The sequence below is a fragment of the Nerophis lumbriciformis genome, linkage group LG09 (genome assembly GCF_033978685.3).
Source record: "Nerophis lumbriciformis linkage group LG09, RoL_Nlum_v2.1, whole genome shotgun sequence".
Taxonomy (NCBI): domain Eukaryota; kingdom Metazoa; phylum Chordata; class Actinopteri; order Syngnathiformes; family Syngnathidae; genus Nerophis; species Nerophis lumbriciformis.
Window position 1 is genome coordinate 54,342,188 of NC_084556.2, and position 26,470 is coordinate 54,368,657.

Below are 26,470 nucleotides of genomic sequence, written 5' to 3' on the forward strand. Positions count from 1 at the left end.
CGCTACAACGACACCTTCTACCAGCATGTGAGTGAATGTCGCCATGGCAACAAGCGATTGTCATTGTGAAGTGGCTATTGGAATGCGGGGAAAAAAAAAACGATTCCATGGTGTTGCTTCTTTGTAAATGGTGATGTGTGAAACACGGCCCCTACGTGTCGACACGTGTCACGGCGGGCCACAAGGCGGCCTCCCGCGTGTCATAAGGCCGCCATCGCCAAACATCATAGAGGAAAGTTGTGTTTCAAAGAGGTGGAAAGTAGTCCAATATCTGCGCAGAACTTGCCAAAATACCACAACATGGGAACCCGAGCGAGGGTCTGACCGCCAGGAGCCGGATGAAGCAATGCGTCGGCCCGCTTGCCTCAAAGAAGCGTTACCGCCGGCAACAGCGTGACCACGAGTCACGCCAAATGGAGAGTGAAATTGAGCTGCAAATACTCTCCACCGACTTAAAGCTGCACGCCGAACACGCTCGCCTCCTCGGAGGACCCCGACGACACCGGACTTGTCTCCATGACGACTGGCTGGGACTGGTGCAGTTCTACCTGACGTGTGTGGAGGTGCGCCGTGGACCGCCCGCCCCCATGGAGGCCAAAGACAACAATACTTCAAAACAAGACCGCCTTGATCCTCCCGCACAGGCGGCCCAGGCAGAGCCCGTTCCACCAGAGGGACCGCAGACAAGGGAGAAGGCGGATCATCAGGACGATAAGAATGGTGATCGGGAGGAGGAGGAGAGGAAAAACCAGGAGGAGAAAAGGAGCGACCACGTGAAGGAGGAGGGCGGGAACAAAGATGGCACGGCTGAAGACCGTGAGAAGAAGGAGAAGGACCGTCATCAGGAGGAGAAGGAGGGTGACGAGCAGGGCAAGAGGAGTGAGCCGCAGATAAAAGACGGTGGTCAGCACGGAGAGGGAAAAGGGACAAAGGAAAAGAGCGATGAATCGGAGAGTTACGATGACGAGGAGGTGGACAACGGAGAGAGTGACCTGGAGAAAAAAGGAAAGGCCGAGGAACACGAGAAGGAGAGCGCCGACGAGGACGCAGATAACGAAGAGAGTGACGAGGAGAAGGACAACGACCGAGAGCTGGAGAGTGGCGACGAGTTGGACAACGAGGAGAGTGGCCGGGAGAAAAAAGAAAAGGCTGAGGAGAAAGAGAGTGATGAGGAGGACACCGATAATGACGAGGAGAAGGACAATGATGAAGAGCAGGAGAGCGACGAGGAGGTGGACAACGACGAGAGCGGCCAGGAGAAAATAGAAACGGCGGGAGAAGACGAGAAGGAGAGTGACGACGAGGACACCGAGAATGAAGAGAACGACCGGGAGAAGGAGAGTGATGACGAGGAGAAAGAAGGTGACGACGAGGAGGCGGAGGCGGACAATGAAGAAAGTGACCAGGAGAAGGAGAATGAGGACAAGGAGAGTGACCAGGAGGAGAAGAAGGACAAGGAGAAAGACGACCAGGAGGAGGAAGACGAGAAGCGAAGTGATCGGGAGGAGAAAGAGAGTGACAATGAGAAGGACGAGGAGGACAATGATGAGAGTGACCATGAGGAGAACGAGGAGGACCAAAGTGACCAGGATGAAGAAGATCTTGACAAAGATGAGAGTGACCAGGACGACGACGACGACGACGACGAGGAGGGTCAAAGTGATCAGGAGGAAGAGGAGCGCGACAATGACGAGAGTGACCAGGAGGAGGACGAGGGGGAAAGTGGTCAGGAGGAGAAGGACGAGCGTGACAATGATGAGACTGACCGGGAGGAGGGCCTGAGTGACGAGGAGGAAGAGGAGTACGACAATCAGGAGAAGGAGCGCGACATTGATGAGAGTGACCAAGACGAGGACGAGGAGGACCAAAGTGACGAGGAGGAGGAGTATGACAATCAGGAGAAGGAGCGTGACAATGATGAGAGTGACCAGGAGGACGAGGAGGAGAGTGACGAGGATGAGAGTGACCAGGAGGAGGACAAAAAGGACCAAAGTGACCAGGATGACGAGGAGGAGAGTGACAATCAGGAGAACGAGCACGACCCAGAAGAGGACAACGACGGAGAGGAAGAGGACGGAGACAGTGCCCATGAGAAGCGTTGTGAGCAACAGGAGGAGAACGGCATGAAGAATGAGGTGGAGGAAGAGGAGAGCCGTGACAACGAGGAAGAGATCAGTCACGAGGATCAGGAGAGGAAGATCAAGAGCATCAAAAAAGCCATGGGCGATCACGGGGAGAACCAGCAGGCTGTGGAGGTGCAAGGATACCCGGTGTGGAACGCGGCCGCCAGGAGGCGCTGGATCGAAAGATGGAGAATCGGGAGGAGACTGACGGGAAGGCGCTGGGTGATCATGAGGGGGAGGAGGTACAGAGCCATGAGGAGGCGCTGGATGACCACCAGGAGGCGATCGAGAGCAAAGAAGAGAGTGGCCGTGATGAAGAAGAGGGAGAGGAGAGTGACCGTGTGAAGAACATGAAACACTACATCAGTGACAAATATGTAAATCATATTTATGAACCACTTATTCTTGTTATCATGCTAACATTATTTAGTCATTATGGGTGTGCTACAAAAACAAATAAAGTCATTAAACATCTGGCTGAGTTTTCTTTATTTCTAGTTAAAAACAACCTTTATACCAGATAGTCATCCTCATAAGCTCGTCTGGGACAAGTTCCATGAATCCTTTGAATCTGATCACCATTCAAGCAAGCTTCAATTCCCCCTCTTGGAAAAAGGCAAGGACCCTTTGTCGTGCACTCCGTAACATCCGATTAAATTACTATCCAAACTGCTGGCTTTACGTGTGGATACTATTTTCCCTTCTGGTATTAATACAGATCAAACCGGCATTTGACGGAGTGGAGTGGAATGATCTATGTCCTGGAGAGATTCGGCTTGGGTAATATATTTGTTGGATTAAGCTTCTACAGGTAAAAGCCAGTAAATTAGAATATTTTTGAAAAACTTGATTTATTTCAGTAATTGCATTCAAAAGGTGTAACTTGTACATTATATTTATTCATTGCACACAGACTGATGCATTCAAATGTTTATTTCATTTAATTTTGATGATTTGAAGTGGCAACAAATGAAAATCCAAAATTCCGTGTGTCACAAAATTAGAATATTACTTAAGGCTAATACAAAAAAGGGATTTTTAGAAATGTTGGCCAACTGAAAAGTATGAAAATGAAAAATATGAGCATGTACAATACTCAATACTTGGTTGGAGCTCCTTTTGCCTCAATTACTGCGTTAATGCGGCGTGGCATGGAGTCGATGAGTTTCTGGCACTGCTCAGGTGTTATGAGAGCCCAGGTTGCTCTGATAGTGGCCTTCAACTCTTCTGCGTTTTTGGGTCTGGCATTCTGCATCTTCCTTTTCACAATACCCCACAGATTTTCTATGGGGCTAAGGTCAGGGGAGTTGGCGGGCCAATTTAGAACAGAAATACCATGGTCCGTAAACCAGGCCCGGGTAGATTTTGCGCTGTGTGCAGGCGCCAAGTCCTGTTGGAACTTGAAATCTCCATCTCCATAGAGCAGGTCAGCAGCAGGAAGCATGAAGTGCTCTAAAACTTGCTGGTAGACGGCTGCGTTGACCCTGGATCTCAGGAAACGGAGTGGACCGACACCAGCAGATGACATGGCACCCCAAACCATCACCCAACCATGCAAATGTTGCATTTCCTTTGGAAATCGAGGTCCCAGAGTCTGGAGGAAGACAGGAGAGGCACAGGATCCACGTTGCCTGAAGTCTAGTGTAAAGTTTCCACCATCAGTGATGGTTTGGGGTGCCATGTCATCTGCTGGTGTCGGTCCACTCTGTTTCCTGAGATCCAATAATTTTGTGACACACGGAATTTTGGATTTTCATTTGTTGCCACTTCAAATCATCAAAATTAAATGAAATAAACATTTGAATGCATCAGTCTGTGTGCAATGAATAAATATAATGTACAAGTTACACCTTTTGAATGCAATTACTGAAATAAATCAAGTTTTTCAAAATATTCTAATTTACTGGCTTTTACCTGTATATACATATATACACACATATATATATATATATATATATATATATATATATATATATATATATATATATATATATATATATATATATATATATATATATATATATATATATATATATATATAAACAAAGTACAAAGCCACAAGTTCAGTAAATAATTTTAATTTTGGAACACAGCATCATCGTTTTCACAGCTTTTTGGTTGTTAGAGGTAGAGAATGTTTTAACGTGTAGAGTTCTAATTCTTTTTTTTAGAGGCACAGAAAACAGGTCGGGTATTGACAAACTTACATTTCTGAATATAAAACTTAGCCAGAAGTATAAATGAGGTTGCAAAGGACGTTTGGACACCCCTTTCGTCCTGAGTGAAGTTGCACCGTTACACTCCATCCACCAGAGGGCGCCATTGTACCGCTTTGCCGCCTTCAGAATAAAAGCCGGGCGGGGCTTCCACACGGACGACCACCGCGCTCCAAACTTGAGAAAACTTTGTTGAAGGATTGCGGGAGGAACGGAAGAGGAGCGTATCTGCCATTTAGACACCGGTAAGTCTTTTTTATTTTGAAATATTCATAACTCATAGTCAGTAGTTTGTTTTAAACGTCAGACTTCAAAGTAAAAACAAGTGAGGACAACCTAATTCGGCATTTTTGCTCTTTCCTACAAATATTACAATTGTGCAATGCAACTACTGAGACATTTGACCTGAAAAAGGTGTCTGTGTGTCCCAGAGGCCAGGAGGGCTTGAGAGGCGCCGACATGGACGACATCTTCACACAATGCCGGGAAGGGAATTCTGTGGCCGTCCGTCTGTGGTTGGACAACACGGAAAATGACCTCAATTTGGGGTGAGTGGGCGGGAAGGAGCTCCTTGTGCTCAAATAGTTTCCGTGCCAGGAAACTTGACATCGTTAGTCTGGAAAAGACAGACATTCCCAGAAAGGAAGTGAGAGGACCAACAGGATCTGGGTCCAACAGGATCTGGGTCCAACAGGATCTGGGTCCACACATGTTGACAGGCCAGACCCAGACCACTTGTTGACAGGCCAGACCCAGACCACTTCCTCTGGCACATTGTTGGGGAGCGCCACCTCTGCCGTGTTGCTCCGTCAAAGGAGACGCGATCTTGATGAGCGACTTGGAGCCCCCCCGCCCCCGAGTTCTTTTTATAGCGCGCAGGCTCGCTGGATTCCACAGGGAGTGTGACGTCACGTCGGCGTCCTTTTACACAACAATCTTTGTCAGCACACAACGTTGTGTCGGTCACACCTCCCACCGACGAGTGGGGAAACAAAACACTCTTTGGTAATCCAACACTAAGCTTTTGTACCTACAAAACACTAGTCAAAGATCCTCTATATATATGACAAAATATATGACAGGAGCGTGCTGTTTTTTGGTACCTACAAAACACTAGTCAAAGATCCTTGCATATGACAAAATTACTGTTTTTGGTACCTACAAAACTGCTAGCCAAAGATCCTCTATATGACAGGAGCGCTCTGCTGTTTTTTGTTACCTTCAAAACACTAATCAAAGATCCTCTATATGACAGGAGTGCTCTGCTGTTTTTTGTTACATACAAAACTGCTAGCCAAAGATCCTCTATATGGCACGAGCGCTATGCTGTTTTTTGATACCTACAAAACACTAGTCAAAGATCCTCTATACGACAGGAGCGTGCTGTTTTTTGGTACCTACAAAACACTAGCCAAAGATTCTCTATATGACAAAAGCACTTTGTTTTTTGGTACCTACAAAAAAAAAACACTAGTCAAAGATCCTCTATATAACAGGAGCGTGCTGTTTTTTGGTACCTACAAAACACTAGCCAAAGATTCTCTATATGACAAAAGCACTTTGTTTTTTGGTACCTACAAAAAAAAACACTAGTCTAAGCTTTTGTACCTACAAAACACTAGTCAAAGATCCTCTATGCGACAGGAGCGCTCTGTTTTTTGTTACATACAAAATACTAATCAAAGATCCTCTGTATAACAGGAGTGCTCTGCTGTTTTTTGTTACATACAAAACTGCTAGCCAAAGATCCTCTATATGGCACGAGCGCTATGCTGTTTTTTGTTACCTACAAAACACTAGTCAAAGATCCTCTATACGACAGGATCGCTCTGTTTTTTGGTACCTACAAAACTGCTAGCCAAAGATCCTCTATATGACAGTAGCGCTCTGCTGTTTTTTGTTACCTACAAAACATTAATCAAAGATCCTCTATATGACAGGAGTGCTCTGCTGTTTTTTGTTACATACAAAACTGCTAGCCGAAGATCCTCTATGACACGAGCGCTATGCTGTTTTTTGTTACCTACAAAAAAAAACACTACTCAAAGATCCTCTATACAACAGGATCGCTCTGTTTTTTGGTACCTACAAAACTGCTAGCCAAAGATCCTCTATATGACAGGAGCGCTCTGCTGTTTTTTGTTACCTACAAAACACTAATCAAAGATCCTCTATATGACAGGAGTGCTCTGCTGTTTTTTGTTACATACAAAACTGCTAGCCAAAGATCCTCTATATGGCACGAGCGCTATGCTGTTTTTTGATACCTACAAAACACTAGTCAAAGATCCTCTATACGACAGGAGCGTGCTGTTTTTTGGTACCTACGAAACACTAGCCAAAGATTCTCTATATGACAAAAGCACTTTGTTTTTTGGTACCTACAAAAAAAACCACTAGTCTAAGCTTTTGTACCTACAAAACACTAGTCAAAGATCCTCTATGCGACAGGAGCGCTCTGTTTTTTGTTACATACAAAATACTAATCAAAGATCCTCTATATAACAGGAGTGCTCTGCTGTTTTTTGTTACATACAAAACTGCTAGCCAAAGATCCTCTATATGGCACGAGCGCTATGCTGTTTTTTGTTACCTACAAAACACTAGTCAAAGATCCTCTATACGACAGGATCGCTCTGTTTTTTGGTACCTACAAAACACTAGCCAAAGATCCTCTATATGACACGAGCTCTATGCTGTTTTTTGTTACCTACAAAAAAAACACTAGTCAAAGATCCTCTATACGACAGGAGCGCTCTGTTTTTTGTTACATACAAAATACTAATCAAAGATCCTCTATATGACAGGAGTGCTCTGCTGTTTTTTGTTACATACAAAACTGCTAGCCAAAGATCCTCTATATGGCACGAGCGCTATGCTGTTTTTTGATACCTACAAAACACTAGTCAAAGATCCTCTATACGACAGGAGCGTGCTGTTTTTTGGTACCTACAAAACACTAGCCAAAGATTCTCTATATGACAAAAGCACTTTGTTTTTTGGTACCTACAAAAAAAAACACTAGTCAAAGATCCTCTATATAACAGGAGCGTGCTGTTTTTTGGTACCTACAAAACACTAGCCAAAGATTCTCTATACGACAAAAGCACTTTGTTTTTTGGTACCTACAAAAAAAAACACTAGTCTAAGCTTTTGTACCTACAAAACACTAGTCAAAGATCCTCTATGCGACAGGAGCGCTCTGTTTTTTGTTACATACAAAATACTAATCAAAGATCCTCTATATAACAGGAGTGCTCTGCTGTTTTTGTTACATACAAAACTGCTAGCCAAAGATCCTCTATATGGCATGAGCGCTATGCTGTTTTTTGTTACCTACAAAACACTAGTCAAAGATCCTCTATACGACAGGATCGCTCTGTTTTTTGGTACCTACAAAATACTAGCCAAAGATCCTCTATATGACACGAGCTCTATGCTGTTTTTTGTTACCTACAAAAAAAACACTAGTCAAAGATCCTCTATACGACAGGATCGCTCTGTTTTTTGGTACCTACAAAACACTAGCCAAAGATCCTCTATACGACAGGATCGCTCTGTTTTTTGGTACCTACAAAACACTAGCCAAAGATTCTCTGTATGACAAAAGTACTTTGTTTTTTGGTACCTACAAAAAAAAACACTAGTCTAAGCTTTTGTACCTACAAAACACTAGTCAAAGATCCTCTATGCGACAGGAGCACTCTGTTTTTTGTTACATACAAAACTGCTAGCCAAAGATCCTTTATATGAGAGGAGCGCTCTGTTTTTTGTACCTAAATAAACACTAGTCAAAGATCATCTGTAGGACAGAAGCACTCTGTTTTTGGTTGCATGCAAAACACTCGTCAAAGATCCTCTATAGAAAAGGGGCGCTCAGCTGTTTTTTGTTACCTACAAAACACTAGTCAAAGATCCTTGCATATGACAAAATTACTGTTTTTGGTACCTTCAAAACTGCTAGCCAAAGATCCTCTATATGACAGGAGCGCTCTGCTGTTTTTTGTTACCTTCAAAACACTAATCAAAGATCCTCTATATGACAGGAGTGCTCTGCTGTTTTTTGTTACATACAAAACTGCTAGCCAAAGATCCTCTATATGGCACGAGCGCTATGCTGTTTTTTGATACCTACAAAACACTAGTCAAAGATCCTCTATACGACAGGAGCGTGCTGTTTTTTGGTACCCACAAAACTCTAGCCAAAGATCCTCTATATGACAAAAGTACTTTGTTTTTTGGTACCTACAAAAAAAACACTAGTTAAAGATCCTCTATATGACAGGATCGCTCTGTTTTTTGGTACCTACAAAACACTAGCCAAAGATTCTCTGTATGACAAAAGCACTTTGTTTTTTGGTACCTACAAAAAAAAACACTAGTCTAAGCTTTTATACCTACAAAACACTAGTCCAAGATCCTCTATGCGACAGGAGCACTCTGTTTTTTGTTACATACAAAACTGCTAGCCAAAGATCCTTTATATGAGAGGAGCGCTCTGTTTTTTGTACCTAAAAAAACACTAGTCAAAGATCATCTGTATGACAGAAGCACTCTGTTTTTGGTTGCATGCAAAACACTCGTCAAAGATCCTCTATAGAAAAGGGGCGCTCAGCTGTTTTTTGTTACCTACAAAACACTAGTCAAAGATCCTTGCATATGACAAAATTACTGTTTTTGGTACCTACAAAACTGCTAGTCAAAGATCCTCTATATGACAGGAGTGCTCTGCTGTTTTTTGTTACCTTAAAAACACTAATCAAAGATCCTCTATATGACAGGAGTGCTCTGCTGTTTTTTGTTACATACAAAACTGCTAGCCAAAGATCCTCTATATGGCACGAGCGCTATGCTGTTTTTTGATACCTACAAAACACTAGTCAAAGATCCTCTATACGACAGGAGCGTGCTGTTTTTTGGTACCTACAAAACTCTAGCCAAAGATCCTCTATATGACAAAAGTACTTTGTTTTTTGGTACCTACAAAAAAAAACACTAGTTAAAGATCCTCTATATGACAGGATCGCTCTGTTTTTTGGTACCTACAAAACACTAGCCAAAGATTCTCTATATGACAAAAGCACTTTGTTTTTTGGTACCTACAAAAAAAAACACTAGTCTAAGCTTTTGTACCTACAAAACACTAGTCAAAGATCCTCTATGCGATAGGAGCACTCTGTTTTTTGTTACATACCAAACTGCTAGCCAAAGATCCTTTATATGAGAGGAGCGCTCTGTTTTTTGTACCTAAAAAAACACTAGTCAAAGATCATCTGTATGACAGAAGCACTCTGTTTTTGGTTGCATGCAAAACACTAGTCAAAGATCCTCTATAGCAAAGGGGCGCTCAGCTGTTTTTTGTTACCTACAATACACTAGTCAAAGATCCTTGCATATGGCAACATTACTGTTTTTGGTACCTTCAAAACTGCTAGCCAAAGATCCTCTATATGACAGGAGCGCTCTGCTGTTTTTTGTTACCTACAAAACACTAATCAAAGATCCTCTATATGACAGGAGTGCTCTGCTGTTTTTTGTTACATACAAAACTGCTAGCCGAAGATCCTCTATATGACACGAGCGCTATGCTGTTTTTTGTTACCTACAAAAAAAAACTCTAGTCAAAGATCCTCTATACGACAGGATCGCTCTGTTTTTTGGTACCTACAAAACACTAGCCAAAGATTCTCTGTATGACAAAAGCACTTTGTTTTTTGGTACCTACAAAAAAAAACACTAGTCTTAAGCTTTTGTACCTACAAAACACTAGTCAAAGATCCTCTATACGACAGGAGCGCTCTGTTTTTTGTTACATACAAAATACTAATCAAAGATCCTCTATATAACAGGAGTGCTCTGCTGTTTTTTGTTACATACAAAACTGCTAGCCAAAGATCCTCTATATGGCACGAGCGCTATGCTGTTTTTTGTTACCTACAAAACACTAGTCAAAGATCCTCTATACGACAGGATCGCTCTGTTTTTTGGTACCTACAAAACTGCTAGCCAAAGATCCTCTATATGACAGGAGCGCTCTGCTGTTTTTTGTTACCTACAAAACACTAATCAAAGATCCTCTATATGACAGGAGTGCTCTGCTGTTTTTTGTTACATACAAAACTGCTAGCCGAAGATCCTCTATATGACACGAGCGCTATGCTGTTTTTTGTTACCTACAAAAAAAAACACTGGTCAAAGATCCTCTATACGACAGGATCGCTCTGTTTTTTGGTACCTCCAAAAAAAAACACGAGTCTAAGCTTTTGTACCTACAAAACACTAGTCAAAGATCCTCTATACGATAAGATCGCTCTGTTTTTTGTTACATACAAAACTGCTAGCCAAAGATCCTTTATATGAAAGGAGCGCTATGTTTTTTGTACCTAAAAAAACACTAGTCAAAGATCATCTGTATGACAGAAGCACTCTGTTTTTGGTTGCATGCAAAACACTCGTCAAAGATCCTCTATAGAAAAGGGGCGCTCAGCTGTTTTTTGTTACCTACAAAACACTAGTCAAAGATCCTTGCATATGACAAAATTACTGTTTTTGGTATCTACAAAACTGCTAGCCAAAGATCCTCTATATGACAGGAGCGCTCTGCTGTTTTTTGTTACCTACAAAACACTAATCAAAGATCCTCTATATGACAGGAGTGCTCTGCTGTTTTTTGTTACATACAAAACTGCTAGCCGAAGATCCTCTATATGACACGAGCGCTCTGCTGTTTTTTGTTACCTACAAAACACTAGTCAAAGATCCTCTATACGACAGGATCGCTCTGTTTTTTGGTACCTACAAAACACTAGCCAAAGATCCTCTACATGACAAAAGCACTTGTTTTTTGGTACCTACAAATAAAAAACACTAGTCAAAGATCCTCTATATGACAGGAGCGCTCTGTTTTTGTTACATAAAAAACACTAGTCAAAGATCATCTATATGACAGAAGCACTCTGTTTTTATTGCATACAAAACACTAGTCAAAGATCTTCTATATGAAAGGGGCGCTCTGCTGTTTTTTTTGTTACATACAAAACTGCTAGCCAAAGATCCTCTATATGACAGGAGTGCTCTGCTGTTTTTTGTTACCTACAAAACACTAGTCAAAGATCCTTGCATATGACAAAAGCACTCTGTTTTTTTGTTACCTACAAAACACTAGTCAAAGGTCCGCTCTATGACAGGAGTGCTCTGCTGTTTTTTGGTACCTACAAAGCACTAATCAAAGAACCTCATAAGACAGGAGCATGTTGCTGCTTTTGTCACCTACAAAAACGCTAGTCAAAGATCTTTTATATAACAAGAAGAATCCATATTTTGTCACCTACAAAAACGCTAGTCAAATATCCTCATACAAGACAGGAGCAATCTGCTGTTTTTTTGTCACCAACAAAAACGCTAGTCAAAGATCCTCTATATAACAGGAGCAATCTGTTTTTTGTCACCAACAAAAACGCTAGTCCAAGATCCTACAGGAGCAATCTGGTTTTTGTCACCAACAAACACTAGTCAAAGAGCCTTTATATAACAAGAGGAATCCGTTTTTTTGTCACCTACAAAAACGCTAGTCAAAGATCCTCATACAAGACAGGAGCAATCTGCTGTTTTTTTTGTCACCAACAAAAAACGCTAGTCCAAGATCCTCTATACAACAGGAGCAATCTGTTTTTTGTCAACAACAAAAACGCTAGTCCAAGATCCTCGATATAACAGGAGTAATCTGTTTTTGTCACCAACAAAAACGCTGTAATATCCTTTATACAACAAGAGGAATTTGTTTCTTGTCACCAACAAAAACGCTAGTCAAAGATCCTTTATATAACAAGAGGAATCCGTTTTGTCACCTACAAAAACGCTAGTCCAAGATCCTCTATACAACAGGAGCAATCTATTTTTGTCACCAACAGAAACGCTAGCCCAAGATCCTATATACAACAGGATACAACAAGAGGAATCCGTTTATTGTCACCTACAAAAACGCTAGTCCAAGATCCTCTATGTAACAGGAGCAATCTGTTTTTTGTCACCAACAAAAACGCTAGTCAAATATCCTCTATATGACAGGAGCAATCTGTTTTTTGTCACCAACAAAAACGCTAATCCAAGATCCTCTATATAACAGGAGCAATCTGTTTTTGTCACCAGCAAAAATGCTAGTCAAAGATCCTTTATATAACAAGAGGAATCCATTTTTTGTCACCAACAAGAACGCTAGTCAAAGATCCTTTATACAACAAGAGGAATCCGTTTTTTGTTACCTACAACAACGCTTGTCCAAGATCCTCTATATAACAGGAGCAATCTGTTTTTTGTCACCAACAAAAAATGCTAGTCAAAGATCCTCTATGTAACAGGAGCAATCTGTTTTTTGTCAACAACAAAAATGCTAGTCCAAGATCCTTTATATAACAAGAGGAATCCGTTTGTTTTTTACCTACAAAAACGCTTGTCCAAGATCCTCTATACAACAGGAGCAATCTGTTTTTTGTCAACAACAAAAACACTAGTCCAAGATCCTCTATATAACAGGAGCAATCTGTTTTTTTGTCACCAACAAAAAACGCTTGTCCAAGATCCTCTATATGACAGGAGCAATCTGTTTTTTGTCACCAACAAAAACGCTAGTCCAAGATCCTCTATATAACAGGAGCAATCTGTTTTTTGTCACCAACAAAAACGCTAGTCAAAGATCCTCTATACAACAGGAGCAATCTATTTTTTGTCACCAACAAAAACGCTAGTCCAAGATCCTTTATATAACAAGAGGAATCCGTTTTTTGTTACCTACAAAAACGCTTGTCCAAGATCCTCTATACAACAGGAGCAATCTATTTTTTGTCACCTACAGAAGCGCTAGTCAAAGATCCTCATACAAGACAGGAGCAATCTGCTGGGATTTTTTTTACACCAACAAAAACGCTAGTCCAAGATCCTCATACAAGACAGGAGCACTGTGCTGCTGTTAAATGTGTCAGAGAGGTGTCTGCTGACCAACTCCAGCTTGTGTTTCCTTCCATGATGACGTCATCACAAAATGACATCAATGCATTCATACTGTAAATATGCGGGGGAGGGGAGGGGAGGAGGAGCGGGGGACAATCAGCAGGATCTCATTCCTGACTTTATAGTTCAGTTTATAGTTAAGGAGTGACACCTCTGCTGTGTTGTTCCGTCAATCTTCTCTGGGAATACTTCAGTCCTTTTTATAGCGCTGGATTCCACACAGAGTGTGACGTCACCTCACTCCTTTTACACAACAACCTTTTTTTAGCCCATTTCTGTCAAACCTCCCACCGACTCGTGAAAACACTCATGAGTAATCCAATACTCAAGCTTTATTACCTACAAAAACGCTAGTCAAAGATCCTCTGTTTGACAGGAGCACTCGGCTGTTTTTTTTTTGTTACCTACAACAACGCTAACCAAAGATCCTCTAGATCAGTGGACGTCACACTCTGTGTGGAATCCAGCGCTATAAAAAGGACTGAAGTATTCCCAGAGAAGATTGACGGAACAACACAGCAGAGGTGTCACTCCTTAACTATAAACTGAACTATAAAGTCAGGAATGAGATGCTGCTGATTGTCCCCCGCTCCTCCTCCCCTCCCCTCCCCTCCCCTCGCCCGCATATTTACAGTATGAATGCATTGATGTCATTTTGTGATGACGTCATCATGGAAGGAAACACAAGCTGGAGTTGGTCAGCAGACACCTCTGACACATTTAACAGCAGCACAGTGCTCCTGTTATATAGAGGATCTTGGACTAGCGTTTTTGTTGGTGTAAAAAAACGGATTCCTCGTGTTATATAAAGGATCTTGGACTAGCATTTTTGTTGTTGACAAAAAATTGATTGCTCCTGTTACGTAGAGGATCTTTGACTCGCGTTTTTTGTTGGTGACAAAAAAACAGATTGCTCCTGTTATATAGAGGATCTTGGACACGCGTTTTTGTAGGTAACAAAAAACGGATTCCTCTTGTTGTATAAAGGATCTTTGACTAGCGTTCTTGTTGGTGACAAAAAATGGATTCCTCTTGTTGTATAAAGGATCTTTGACTAGCGTTTTTGTTGGTGACAAAAACAGATTGCTCCTGTTATATAGAGGATCTTTGACTAGCGTTTTTGTTGGTGACAAAAAACAGATTGCTCATGTTATATAGAGGATCTTGGATTAGCATTTTTGTTGGTGACAAAAAACAGATTGCTCCTGTCATATAGAGGATCTTTGAATAGCGTTTTTGTTGGTGACAAAAAACAGATTACTCCTGTTACATAGAGGATCTTGGACTAGCGTTTTTGTAGGTGACAATAAACGGATTCCTCTTGTGTATATAGGATCTTGGACTAGCGTTTCTGTTGGTGACAAAAAATAGATTGCTTCTGTTATATAGAGGATCTTTGACTAGCGTTTTTGTTGGTGACAAAAAAACAGATTGCTCCTGTTGTATAGAGGATCTTGGACTAGCGTTTTTGTAGGTGACAAAACGGATTCCTCTTGTTATGTAAAGGATCTTTGGCTAGCGTTTTTGTTGGTGACAAGAAACAAATTCCTCTTGTTGTATAAAGGATATTACAGCGTTTTTGTTGGTGACAAAAACAGATTACTCCTGTTATATAGAGGATCTTGGACTAGCGTTTTTGTTGTTGACAAAAACAGATTACTCCTGTTATATAGAGGATCTTGGACTAGCGTTTTTGTAGGTGACAAAATACGGATTCCTCTTGTTATATAAAGGATCTTTGACTAGCGTTTTTGTTGGTGACAAAAAACGGATTCCTCTTGTTTTATAAAGGATCTTTGACTAGCGTTTTTTGTAGGTGACAAAAGCAGCAACATGCTCCTGTCTTATGAGGATCTTTGACTAGTGCTTTGTAAGTACCAAAAAACAGCAGAGCACTCCTGTCATAGAGAGAATCTTTGACTAGTGTTTTGTAGGTAACAAAACACAGCAGAGCACTCTTGTCATATAGAGGATCTTTGGCAAGCAGTTTTGTATGTAACAAAATACAGCAGCGCGCCCCTTTCATATAGAGCAGGGGTCGGCAACCCGCGGCTCTAGATGCGGCTCTTTAGCGCCGCCCTAGTGGCTCTCTGGAGCTTTTTTTAAAAATGTATGAAAAATGGAAAAAGATGAGGGGGGAAAATTTATATTTTTTGTTTCAATATGGTTTCTGTAGGAGGACAAACATGACACAAACCTCCCTAATTGTTATAAAGCACACTGTTTATATTAAACATGCTTCACTGATTCCAGTATTTGGCGAGCGCCGTTTTGTCCTACTAATTTTGGCGGTCCTTGAACTCACCGTAGTTTGTTTACGTGTATAACTTTCTCCGACTTTCTAGGACGTGTTTTATGCCACTTCTTTTTCTGTCTCATTTTGTCCACCAAACTTTTAACGTTGTGCATGAAAGGTGAGTTTTGTTGATGTTATTGACTTGTGTGGAGTGCTAATCAGACATATTTGGTCACTGCAAGCTATCGATGCTAACATGCTACTTAGGCTAGCTATATGTACATATTGCATCATTATGCCTCATTTGTAGCTATATTTGAGGTCATTTAGTTTCCTTTAAGTCCTCTTAATTCAATTTATATCTCATGACACACTATCTTTATGTAATATGGCTTTTCATTTTTTGCGGCTCCAGACAGATTTGTTTTTGCGTTTTTGGTCCAATATGGCTCTTTCAACATTTTGGGTTGCCGACCCCTGATATAGAGGATCTTTGACTAGTGTTTTGTATGCAACAAAAACAGAGTGCTTCTGTCATATAGGTGATCTTTGACTAGTGTTTTGTAGGTACAAATAACAGAGCGCTCCTCTCATATAAAGGATCTTTGGCAAGCAGTTTTGCATACAACAAAAACAGAGCGCTCCTGTCATATAGAGGATCTTTGACTAGTGTTTTGTAGGTACAAATAACAGAGCGCTCCTCTCATATAAAGGATCTTTGGCAAGCAGTTTTGCATGCAACAAAAACAGAGCGCTCCTGTCATATAGAGGATCTTTGACTAGTGTTTTGTAGGTACAAAAGCTTAAGACTAGTGGGTTTTTTTGTAGGTACCAAAAAACGAAGTGCTTTTGTCATATAGAGCAGTGGTCCCCAACCTTTTTGTAGCTGCGGACCGGTCAAAAATGTGTCCCACGGACGTTGAGTTAATTAAAAAAATAATACTAATAATTATTTTTATTTATTTATTTATTTTTATTTCTTGTGTGGCCCGGTACCAATCGATCCACGGCCCGGTGGTTGGGAACCGCTGCTCTATATGGCAGAAGTACTCATTTTGTTGCCTACAGACAAACTATTCAAAGATTTTCACACATGAAAGGAGCAATATGCTGTTCTGAAAGACACACACACACACACACACACACGCACACACGCACACACGCACACTGGCAGCTGTGGCGTGAGGTCAGCTCGCTATAGCGTGAAGGCGCTAAAGGTGACGTGTGCTAGGCTGCAGACCACAAGCCGCACCAGGAAGTGTGCTGCTCGCTCCAAATAAAGATTAGGACCTGCTGTCAGGCTGAGGAACGTCAGTCGGGATAAAAAACAGTCACACTAATAAAAAATTAAAAAAATGTGAAAGATGAAGTACAGTTTGTGGTGCCTTTTGTTTTTGGTTGCGCCCTAAAAAGTGTTAATGCTGCAAGTATAACAGCCGTTTAATTGTAACATGCGTCCTCGTTGTAGTTTTCACGAACACGTTGTTGAAAAATCGCCATGTACGATCGCTAATGCTAATCGGTAGCATGTCAATGGCGAATCCCATGTATATTAGCATCAAGCTATGGCACTGTTGGAAAAGCGGAGCCTTGCTTTACTTACGTTTTTTTGAGTCGATTTCTTAGTTGGCGTCGACACTTGCAACATTACCAGGAGGGCGTGTCCGCTCTCAGTGCTGCTGGAGTGCTCGCCAAGTACCAAAGTGCAACTTAAGGACTTTGGTATTTCTTGCTCACCTTTGCAACAAGAAGTGTTGTGCATGTACGTGCTTGTGGGAACACCCTGTGATGGAACTCCTCCACTCCTGAAGGGCTACAGATGTGTCAAGACATGCACCGCTACTGTTACCTGTAGGGATTGGTACCTTTTCACATTCAAACCGAGACGGTACCAATTCTTGGTACCTGGTATGGGTTGGGGTTTGTTCTAAAAAGTGTTAACACTAAGTATTGTACTTATTACACACCGGCTGTTTGATTGCCGTTTTCATTAACCCATTTGGTGTTTAAATCGCCATGTAAAATCGCTAATGCTAATCGCTAGCATGTGTATGGCATATCCAATGTGAACTAGCATCGAGCTAGCACATTTTGAAAAGGCTATTTTTGAGCGCTTTTTGAAAGACATGCTTGCTTTGTCTACATGGAAAATTGCAACATAATACGCCTGTTTGACTGCTAATGTTGTCGTAGTCAGGAAGTAGTCTTTGCCATTAAGATAAATGTGCCAGTCGTTGAGTCCTAAAAAGTGTTAATACTGTAAGTATTGTACTTATTACACACCAGCTGTTTGATTGTAACGTGCATCTCAGTTGTAGTTTTCATGAACACATTTGGTGTTTAAATCGCCATGTAAAATCGCTAATGCTAATCGCTAGCATGTATATGGCATATCCAATGTTATTTAGCATCGAGCTAGCGCATTTTGAAATGTGGGGGCTTTTTTTGAGCACTTTTTGTAAGACATCTACATGGAAAATTGCAACATAATACGCCTGTTTTCCTGCTCATGTTGTCGTAGTCAGGAAGTAGTCTTTGCCATTAAGATAAATGTACCAGTTGTTGAGTCCTAAAAAGCGTTAATACTGTAAGTATAGTACTTATTACACACCAGCTGTTTGATTGTAACGTGCATCTTAGTTGTGGTTTTCATGAACACATTTGGTGTTTAAATCGCCATGTAAAATCGCTAATGCTAATCGCTAGCATGTGTATGGCATATCCAATGTTAATTAGCGTCGAGCTATTTTGAAAAGTTTTTTTTTTTTTTTTAGCGGTTTATGTAAGACATTTTTGCTTTGTCTACATGGAAAATTGCAACATAATACGCCTGTTTGACTGCTAATGTTGTCGTAGTCAGGAAGTAGTCTTTGCCATTAAGATAAATGTGCCAGTTGTTGAGTCCTAAAAAGTGTTAATACTGTAAGTATAATACTTATTACACACCAGCTGTTTGATTGTAACGTGCATCTTAGTTGACGTTTTCATTAACACATTTTGGTGTTTAAATCGCCATGTAAAATCGCTAATGCTAATCACTAGCATGTATATGGCATATCCAATGTTAATTAGCATCGAGCTAGCGCATTTTGAAAAGTGGGGGCTTTTTTTGAGCACTTTTTATAAGACATCTACATGGAAAATTGCAACATAATACGCCTGTTTTCCTGCTAATGTTGTCGTAGTCAGGAAGTAGTCTTTGCCATTAAGATAAATGTGCCAGTCGTTGAGTCCTAAAAAGCGTTAATACTGTAAGTATAGTACTTATTACACACCAGGTGTTTGATTGTAACGTGCATCTTAGTTGTAGTTTTCATATTACAAATTTGGAAGGGTTAAAATCATCATGCTAATGCTAATCGCTAGCATGTCTATGGCATATCCAATGTGAATTAGCATCGAGCTAGCGCATTTTGAAATGTAGAGGCCTATTTTTGTGTGCTTTTTGTAAGACATGCTTGCTTTGTTGACATGGAAAATTGCAACATAATACGCCTGTTTTCCTGCTAATGTTGTCGTAGTCAGGAAGTAGTCTTTGCCATTAAGATAAATGTGCCAGTCGTTGGAGTCCTAAAAAGCGTTAATACTGTAAGTATTGTACTTATTACACACCAGCTTTTTGATTGTAACGTGCATCTTAGTTGTGGTTTCCATGAACTCATTTGGTGTTTAAATCGCCATGTAAAATCGCTAATGCTAATCGCTAGCATGTATATGGCTTATCCAATGTGAATTGGCATCGAGCTAGCGCGTTTTGAAAAGTGGGGGCTTTTTTTTAGAAAACAGGCTTGCTTTGTTGACATGGAAAATTGCAACATAATACGCCTGTTTGACTGCTAATGTTGTCGTAGTCAGGAAGTAGTCTTTGCCATTAAGATAAATGTGCCAGTCGTTGAGTCCTAAAAAGCGTTAATACTGTAAGTATTGTACTTATTACACACCAGCTGTTTGATTGTAACGTGCATCTTAGTTGTCGTTTTCATTAACACATTTGGTGTTTAAATCGCCATGTAAAATCGCTAATGCTAATCGCTAGCATGTGTATGGCATATCCAATGTTAATTAGCATCCAGCTAGCGCATTTTGAAAAGTGGGGGCTGTTTTTGAGCGCTTTTTATAAGACATCTACATGGAAAATTGCAACATAATACGCCTGTTTTCCTGCTAATGTTGTCATAGTCAGGAAGTAGTCTTTGCCATTAAGATAAATGTACCAGTCGTTGAGTCCTAAAAAGTGTTAATACTGTAAGTATTGTACTTATTACACACCAGCTGTTTGATTGTAACGTGCATCCTAGTTGTCGTTTTCATTAACACATTTGGTGTTTAAATCGCTAATGCTAATCGCTAGCATGTATATGGCATATCCAATGTTAATTAGCATCGAGCTAACGCATTTTGAAAAGTGGGGGCTTTTTTTGAGCGCTTTTTATAAGACATCTACATGGAAAATTGCAACATAATACGCCTGTTTTCCTGCTAATGTTGTCGTAGTCAGGAAGTAGTCTTTGCCATTAAGATAAATGTACCAGTCGTTGAGTCCTAAAAAGCGTTAATACTGTAAGTATTGTACTTATTACACACCAGCTGTTTGATTGTAACGTGCATCTTAGTTGTCGTTTTCATTAACACATTTGGTGTTTAAATCGCCATGTAAAATCGCTAATGCTAATCGCTAGCATGTGTATGGCATATCCAATGTTAATTAGCGTCGAACTAGTGCATTTTGAAAAGTGTTTTTTTTTTTTTTGCGCTTTATGTAAGACATTTTTGCTTTGTCTACATGGAAAATTGCAACATAATACGCCTGTTTGACTGCTAATGTTGTCGTAGTCAGGAAGTAGTCTTTGCCATTAAGATAAATGTACCAGTTGTTGAGTCCTAAAAAGTGTTAATACTGTAAGTATTGTACTTATTACACACCAGCTGTTTGCTTGTAACATGCATCTTAGTTGTCGTTTTCATGAACACATTTGGTGTTTAAATCGCCATGTAAAATCGCTAATGCTAATCGCTAGCATGTCTATGGCATATCCAATGTTAATTAGCATCGAGCTAGCGCATTTTGAAAAGTGGAGGCCTATTTGTGAGCGCTTTTTGAAAGACATGCTTGCTTTGTCTACATGGGAAATTGCAACATAATACGCCTGTTTGACTGCTAATGTTGTCGTAGTCAGGAAGTAGTCTTTGCCATTAAGATAAATGTGCCAGTCGTTGAGTCCTAAAAAGCGTTAATACTGTAAGTATTGTACTTATTACACACCAGCTGTTTGATTGTAACGTGCATCTTAGTTGTCGTTTTCATTAACACATTTGGTGTTTAAATCGCCATGTAAAATCGCTAATGCTAATCGCTAGCATGTATATGGCATATCCAATGTTAATTAGCATCGAGCTAGCGCATTTTGAAAAGTGGGGGCTTTTTTTGAGCGCTTTTTATAAGACATCTACATGGAAAATTGCAACATTTCCTGCTAATGTTGTCGTAGTCAGGAAGTAGTCTTTGCCATTAAGATAAATGTGTCAGTCGTTGGGTCCTAAAAAGTGTTGATTCTGTAAGTATTGTTTATCGTATTATCGAGCTGGCGCATTTTGAAAAGCGGAGGCTTATTTTGGAGTGTCCTTCCAGCGACGACCACGGCTTCAGCCCGCTGCACTGGGCCTGCAGGGAGGGGCGCGGCGGCGTGGTGGACATGCTCATCATGAGGGGCGCCCGCATCAACGTGATGAACCGCGGCGACGACACACCCCTGCATCTGGCCGCCAGTCACGGCCACGGAGACATCGTGGCCAAGGTACGCCCCCCCTTCCCTCCCCCCTACTCCCACGTTATGACGCCATGGCGACGACCTCATCTTTGCCTCAACTGTGTGCAGCTGATTCAGTGCAAAGCGGACCCAAACACCGTCAACGAACACGGGAACACGCCGCTGCACTACGCCTGCTTCTGGGGCCAAGAGGAGGTGGCGGAGGTAGCAACACGCCACACTGACAGCGCCCTCTGCTGGACAGACAACCTCAAACTAGGATTTGGAGGGGAAGGAGGGTTCAAAATAGACATGTTTAAAGCAGTTTCTATTACTCACGTTTATTTGCTACTGTGGTGGTCCGCCCAAATAGAAAGGCTACACTGTACATAAATATATTTGGTGTCTTTATTACCAAAGCTTTTTTTTTTTTTTTACATTGAGTTTATGTAACTTAATTTTTTGTTTAAATTTTGTGAACTTAATTTTTTAACATCAAATCGTGCTGACAATTTCATTGAAAAAAAAAAACATGTTAGCAAAATACGTGTTTAAAAATTAAGTATTTTGAAATTATGGTTATTTTTTTAGTTTGAACAAAAATTTTCTCCACAGAAATTTTCTACAATTAATTTTTAAATACACTGAATTTTTCTTACAAATAATTTTAAAACAATGACTTTTTCTACACTGAATTTTTCTAATGACGACTTTTTATACACTGAATTATACATTAAATTTGTATACACTACATTTTTCATACACTACATTTTTATACACAAAATTTTTCATTCACTAAATTTTTATACACTAAATTTCTATACATTAAATGTGTATACACAATTTTTCATACACTAAATTTTTCTAACAATTACTTTTTATACACTGAATTATTAAGCACTAAATGTTTTACACTACATTTTTATACACTGAATTTTTATACACTAAATTTTTCATACACAAAATTTTTATACGCTAAATTTTTCTTCACAGAATTTTTTTACACTGAATTTTTTTACACTGAATTTTTCTTCACAGAATTTTTTAACGCTGAATTTTTAAACACTGAGCTTTTATACACTGAATTTTTAGAAATGAATAGTTTTAATTTAAATTTTAAACACTGAATTTTTAAACAACATTTTTCTAACAGTGAATTTTTCTTACAGGGAATTTTTCTTCACAGAATTTTTTTACACTGAATTTTTTTACACTGAATTTTTCTTCACAGAATTTTTTAACGCTGAGTTTTTAAACACTGAGCTTTGATACACTGAATTTTTAGAAATGAATAGTTTTAATTTAAATTTTAAACACTGAATTTTTAAACAACATTTTTCTAACAGTGAATTTTTCTTACAGGGAATTTTTAAACACTGAATTTTTTTACACTGAATTTTTCTTCACAGAATTTTTTAACGCTGAATTTTTAAACACTGAGCTTTGATACACTGAATTTTTAGAAATGAATAGTTTTAATTTAATTTTTAAACACTGAATTTTTAAACAACATTTTTCTAACAGTGAATTTTTCTTACAGGGAATTTTTAAACACTGAATTTTTTTACACTGAATTTTTCTTCACAGAATTTTTTAACGCTGAATTTTTAAACACTGAGCTTTGATACACTGAATTTTTAGAAATGAATAGTTTTAATTTAAATTTTAAACACTGAATTTTTAAACACAACATTTTTCAAACAGTGAATTTTTCTTACAGGGAATTTTTAAACACTGAATTTTTTTACACTGAATTTTTCTTCACAGAATTTTTTAACGCTGAATTTTTAAACACTGAGCTTTGATACACTGAATTTTTAGAAATGAATAGTTTTAATTTAAATTTTAAACACTGAATTTTTAAACACAACATTTTTCAAACAGTGAATTTTTCTTACAGGGAATTTTTAAACACTGAATTTTTTTACACTGAATTTTTCTTCACAGAATTTTTTAACGCTGAATTTTTAAACACTGAGCTTTGATACACTGAATTTTTAGAAATGAATAGTTTTAATTTAAATTTTAAACACTGAATTTTTAAACACAACATTTTTCAAACAGTGAATTTTTCTTACAGGGAATTTTTAAACACTGAATTTTTTTACACTGAATTTTTCTTCACAGAATTTTTTAACGCTGAATTTTTAAACACTGAGCTTTGATACACCGAATTTTTAGAAATGAATAGTTTTAATTTAATTTTTAAACACAGAATTTTTAAACACAACATTTTTCTAACAGTGAATTTTTCTTACAGGGAATTTTTAAACACTGAATTTTTTTACACTGAATTTTTCTTCACAGAATTTTTTAACGCTGAATTTTTAAACTGAGCTTTGATACACTGAATTTTTAGAAATGAATAGTTTTAATTTAATTTTTAAACACAGAATTTTTAAACAACATTTTTCTAACAGTGAATTTTTCTTACAGGGAATTTTTAAACACTGAATTTTTTTACACTGAATTTTTCTTCACAGAATTTTTTAACGCTGAATTTTTGAACTGAGCTTTGATACACTGAATTTTTAAAAATGAATAGTTTTAACTGAATTTTTATACACTGATCTTTTTACACTGACTTTTTCTAACACTGAATTTAAAAAAATTAATAGTTTTAATTGAATTTTGTACACTGAATTTATAAACACAAAAAAATCAATGAAATTTTATGTACAAAAAATCAGTTCACAAAATTTTAACTGAATTTTTAAACACTGATTTTTTTATACATTGAATTTTAATGCACAAAATTTGTCTACACTGAATTTTTGTAACACAGAATTTTTATACAGTGAATTTTAAAACACTGAATTTTTAAAAACACATTTTGCTAAAAATGTTTTTCAATGAAATTGTCAGCATAATTTGATGTAAAAAAAAAAAAAAAAAAAAAAATCAGTTCACAAAGTTCAAAAGCAAAAACATTCCGTTACATAAATTCAGTTACAAAAAAAAGCTTTGGTAATAAGAACACAAATTAACCTCTATACAAATACATGTACATTACTAAAACATTTATTGGTGGGTAACTTTGACCCCAAAAAATAGTTTGATGACCACAATAAAATCTAACTTTCATTTGTTACACCAGATCCGATCCAGATTGACATAAATATCAATGTATCGCCTCATCATGTCATTTTGTGGTCTTCAAGTTACATTTGCCTTAAACTGACAAAGAAATATTTTTTAAATTTTCTTTTGACGTGCCGCTGCTCATTGCATGACAAAGTAGCCCTGCTGGAGTTCTGAGGATTCTTGTTTGTGTTGATTCTTGAAGAATCTTTGTGCTCGTTTAGGACCTGCTGGACAGCGGTGCTGAGGTGTGTGTGTGCAACAGGTACGGACAGACGCCTCTGGACAAGGCCAAGCCCCACTTGAGGCAACTTCTTCAAGGTGAGAAGTCACGGAGGAAGGTATTAAGGAGGGATCGGCCATCGATCTGTCGTCTATCGATCTGTATCGGCCAGATGGCGCTGCAGTCGTCAAGCAGTTGCGTTCCACCCAACACCCAACCCACCATCCAAATATTCCGGAAGATCATAGCATGTGTAAGGAAGTTATTATTGTTAGTTTTTCCTCCACAAGGGGGCGAAAAAAGACGCCGCAGTCATGCAGTTGCGTTCCACCCAACCATCCAAATTTTCCGGAAGATCGGAGCATGTGTAAAAAAGTTATTACTGTTATAGTGTTTCACCACAGGGGGGCGAAGAATGGCGCCGCAGTATTCAAGCAGTTGCGTCCCACCCAACACTCCGACCCACCATCCAAATTTTCCGGAAGATCGGAGCATGCGTAAAGATGTTTTTACCGTTATAGTTTTTCACCACAAGGGGGTGAAAAAAGATGCCACAGTAGTCATGCAGTTGCGTCCCACCCAACACCCCGATCCACCATCCAAATTTTCCGGAAGATCGGAGCATGCGTAAAGATGTTATTACTGTTATAGTTTTTCACCACAGGGGGGCGACAGATGGCGCTGCAGTCGTCAAGCAGTTGCGTCCCACCCAACACCCAACCCACCATCCAAATATTCCGGAAGATCATAGCATGTGTAAGGAAGTTATTACTGTTAAAGTTTTTCACTACAAGGGAGCGAAAAAATGCGCCGCAGTCATGCAGTTGCGTCCCACCCAACCATCCAAATTTTCCGGAAGATCAAAGCATGTGTAAGAATGTTATTACTGTTATAGTTTTTCCACCACAAGGGGGTGAAAAAAGACCCCGCAGTAGTCAAGCAGTTGCGTTCCACCCAACACGCCGACCCACCATCCAAATATTCCGGAAGATTGGAGCATGTGTAAGGAAGTTATTACTATTAAAGTTTTTCACTACAAGGGAGCGAAAAAATGCGCCGCAGTCATGCAGTTGCGTCCCACCCAACCATCCAAATTTTCCGGAAGATCGGTGCATGCGTAAGGAAGTTATTACCGTTATAGTTTTTCACCACAAGGGGGTGAAAAAAGATGCCGCAGTCGTCAAGCAGTTGCGTTCCACCCAACACCCCGATCCACCATCCAAATATTCCGGAAGATCGGGGCTTGTGTAAGGATGTTATTACTGTTATAGTTTTTCACCACAAGGGGGTGAAAAAAGACGCCGCAGTCATGCAGTTGCGTCCCACCCAACAATCCAAATTTTCCCGAAGATTGGCGCATGTGTAAGGAAGTTATTACTGTTGTAGTGTTTCACCATAAGAGGGCGAAAAAAGGTATTCGTGCAGTTGCGTCCCACCCAACACCTGACCCATCATCCAAATATTCCGGAAGATTGGAGCATGTGTAAGGAAGTTATTACTATTAAAGTTTTTCACTACAAGGGAGCGAAAAAATGCGCCGCAGTCATGCAGTTGCGTCCCACCCAACCATCCAAATTTTCCGGAAGATCGGAGCATGTGTAAGGATGTTATTACTGTTATAGTTTTCCCACCACAAGAGGGTGAAAAAAGACCCCGCAGTAGTCAAGCAGTTGCGTTCCACCCAACACGCCGACCGACCATCCAAATTTTCTGGAAGATCGGCGCATGTGTAAAGAAGTTATTACTGTTATAGTTTTTCACCACAAGGGGGCGAAAAAATGTGCGCCGTCTTCATGCAGTTGCGTCCCACCCAACACGCCGACCCACCATCCAAATTT

The 26,470-nt window shown here is 39.7% G+C and overlaps 2 protein-coding genes across 3 annotated transcripts in view; both read left to right on the forward strand.

Annotated features, from left to right (window-relative positions):
- The first annotated feature begins 269 nt into the window (after positions 1 to 269).
- On the forward strand, positions 270 to 2,597 carry LOC133607851 (uncharacterized). Its single transcript, XM_061962863.2, has one exon. It carries the CDS (start codon positions 339 to 341, stop codon positions 2,466 to 2,468), a length of 2,130 nt encoding a protein of 709 aa, XP_061818847.1. The 5' UTR covers positions 270 to 338; the 3' UTR covers positions 2,469 to 2,597.
- A 1,812-nt stretch (positions 2,598 to 4,409) lies between these two features.
- The window catches only part of LOC133607186 (scaffold protein ILK-like), a 38,037-nt gene continuing 15,976 nt past the window's right edge, over positions 4,410 to 26,470 (forward strand). The window contains exons 1-5 of one of the 2 annotated variants that reach the window (XM_061961651.1): positions 4,410 to 4,584; positions 4,754 to 4,887; positions 21,211 to 21,376; positions 21,458 to 21,553; positions 24,634 to 24,730. In XM_061961651.1, the coding sequence (XP_061817635.1) occupies positions 4,799 to 4,887; positions 21,211 to 21,376; positions 21,458 to 21,553; positions 24,634 to 24,730 (448 nt within the window). In that variant the 5' untranslated portion in view covers positions 4,410 to 4,584; positions 4,754 to 4,798. The remainder of the gene's footprint in view (positions 4,585 to 4,753; positions 4,888 to 21,210; positions 21,377 to 21,457; positions 21,554 to 24,633; positions 24,731 to 26,470) is intronic. The other variant, XM_061961650.1, reaches the window with a different exon arrangement.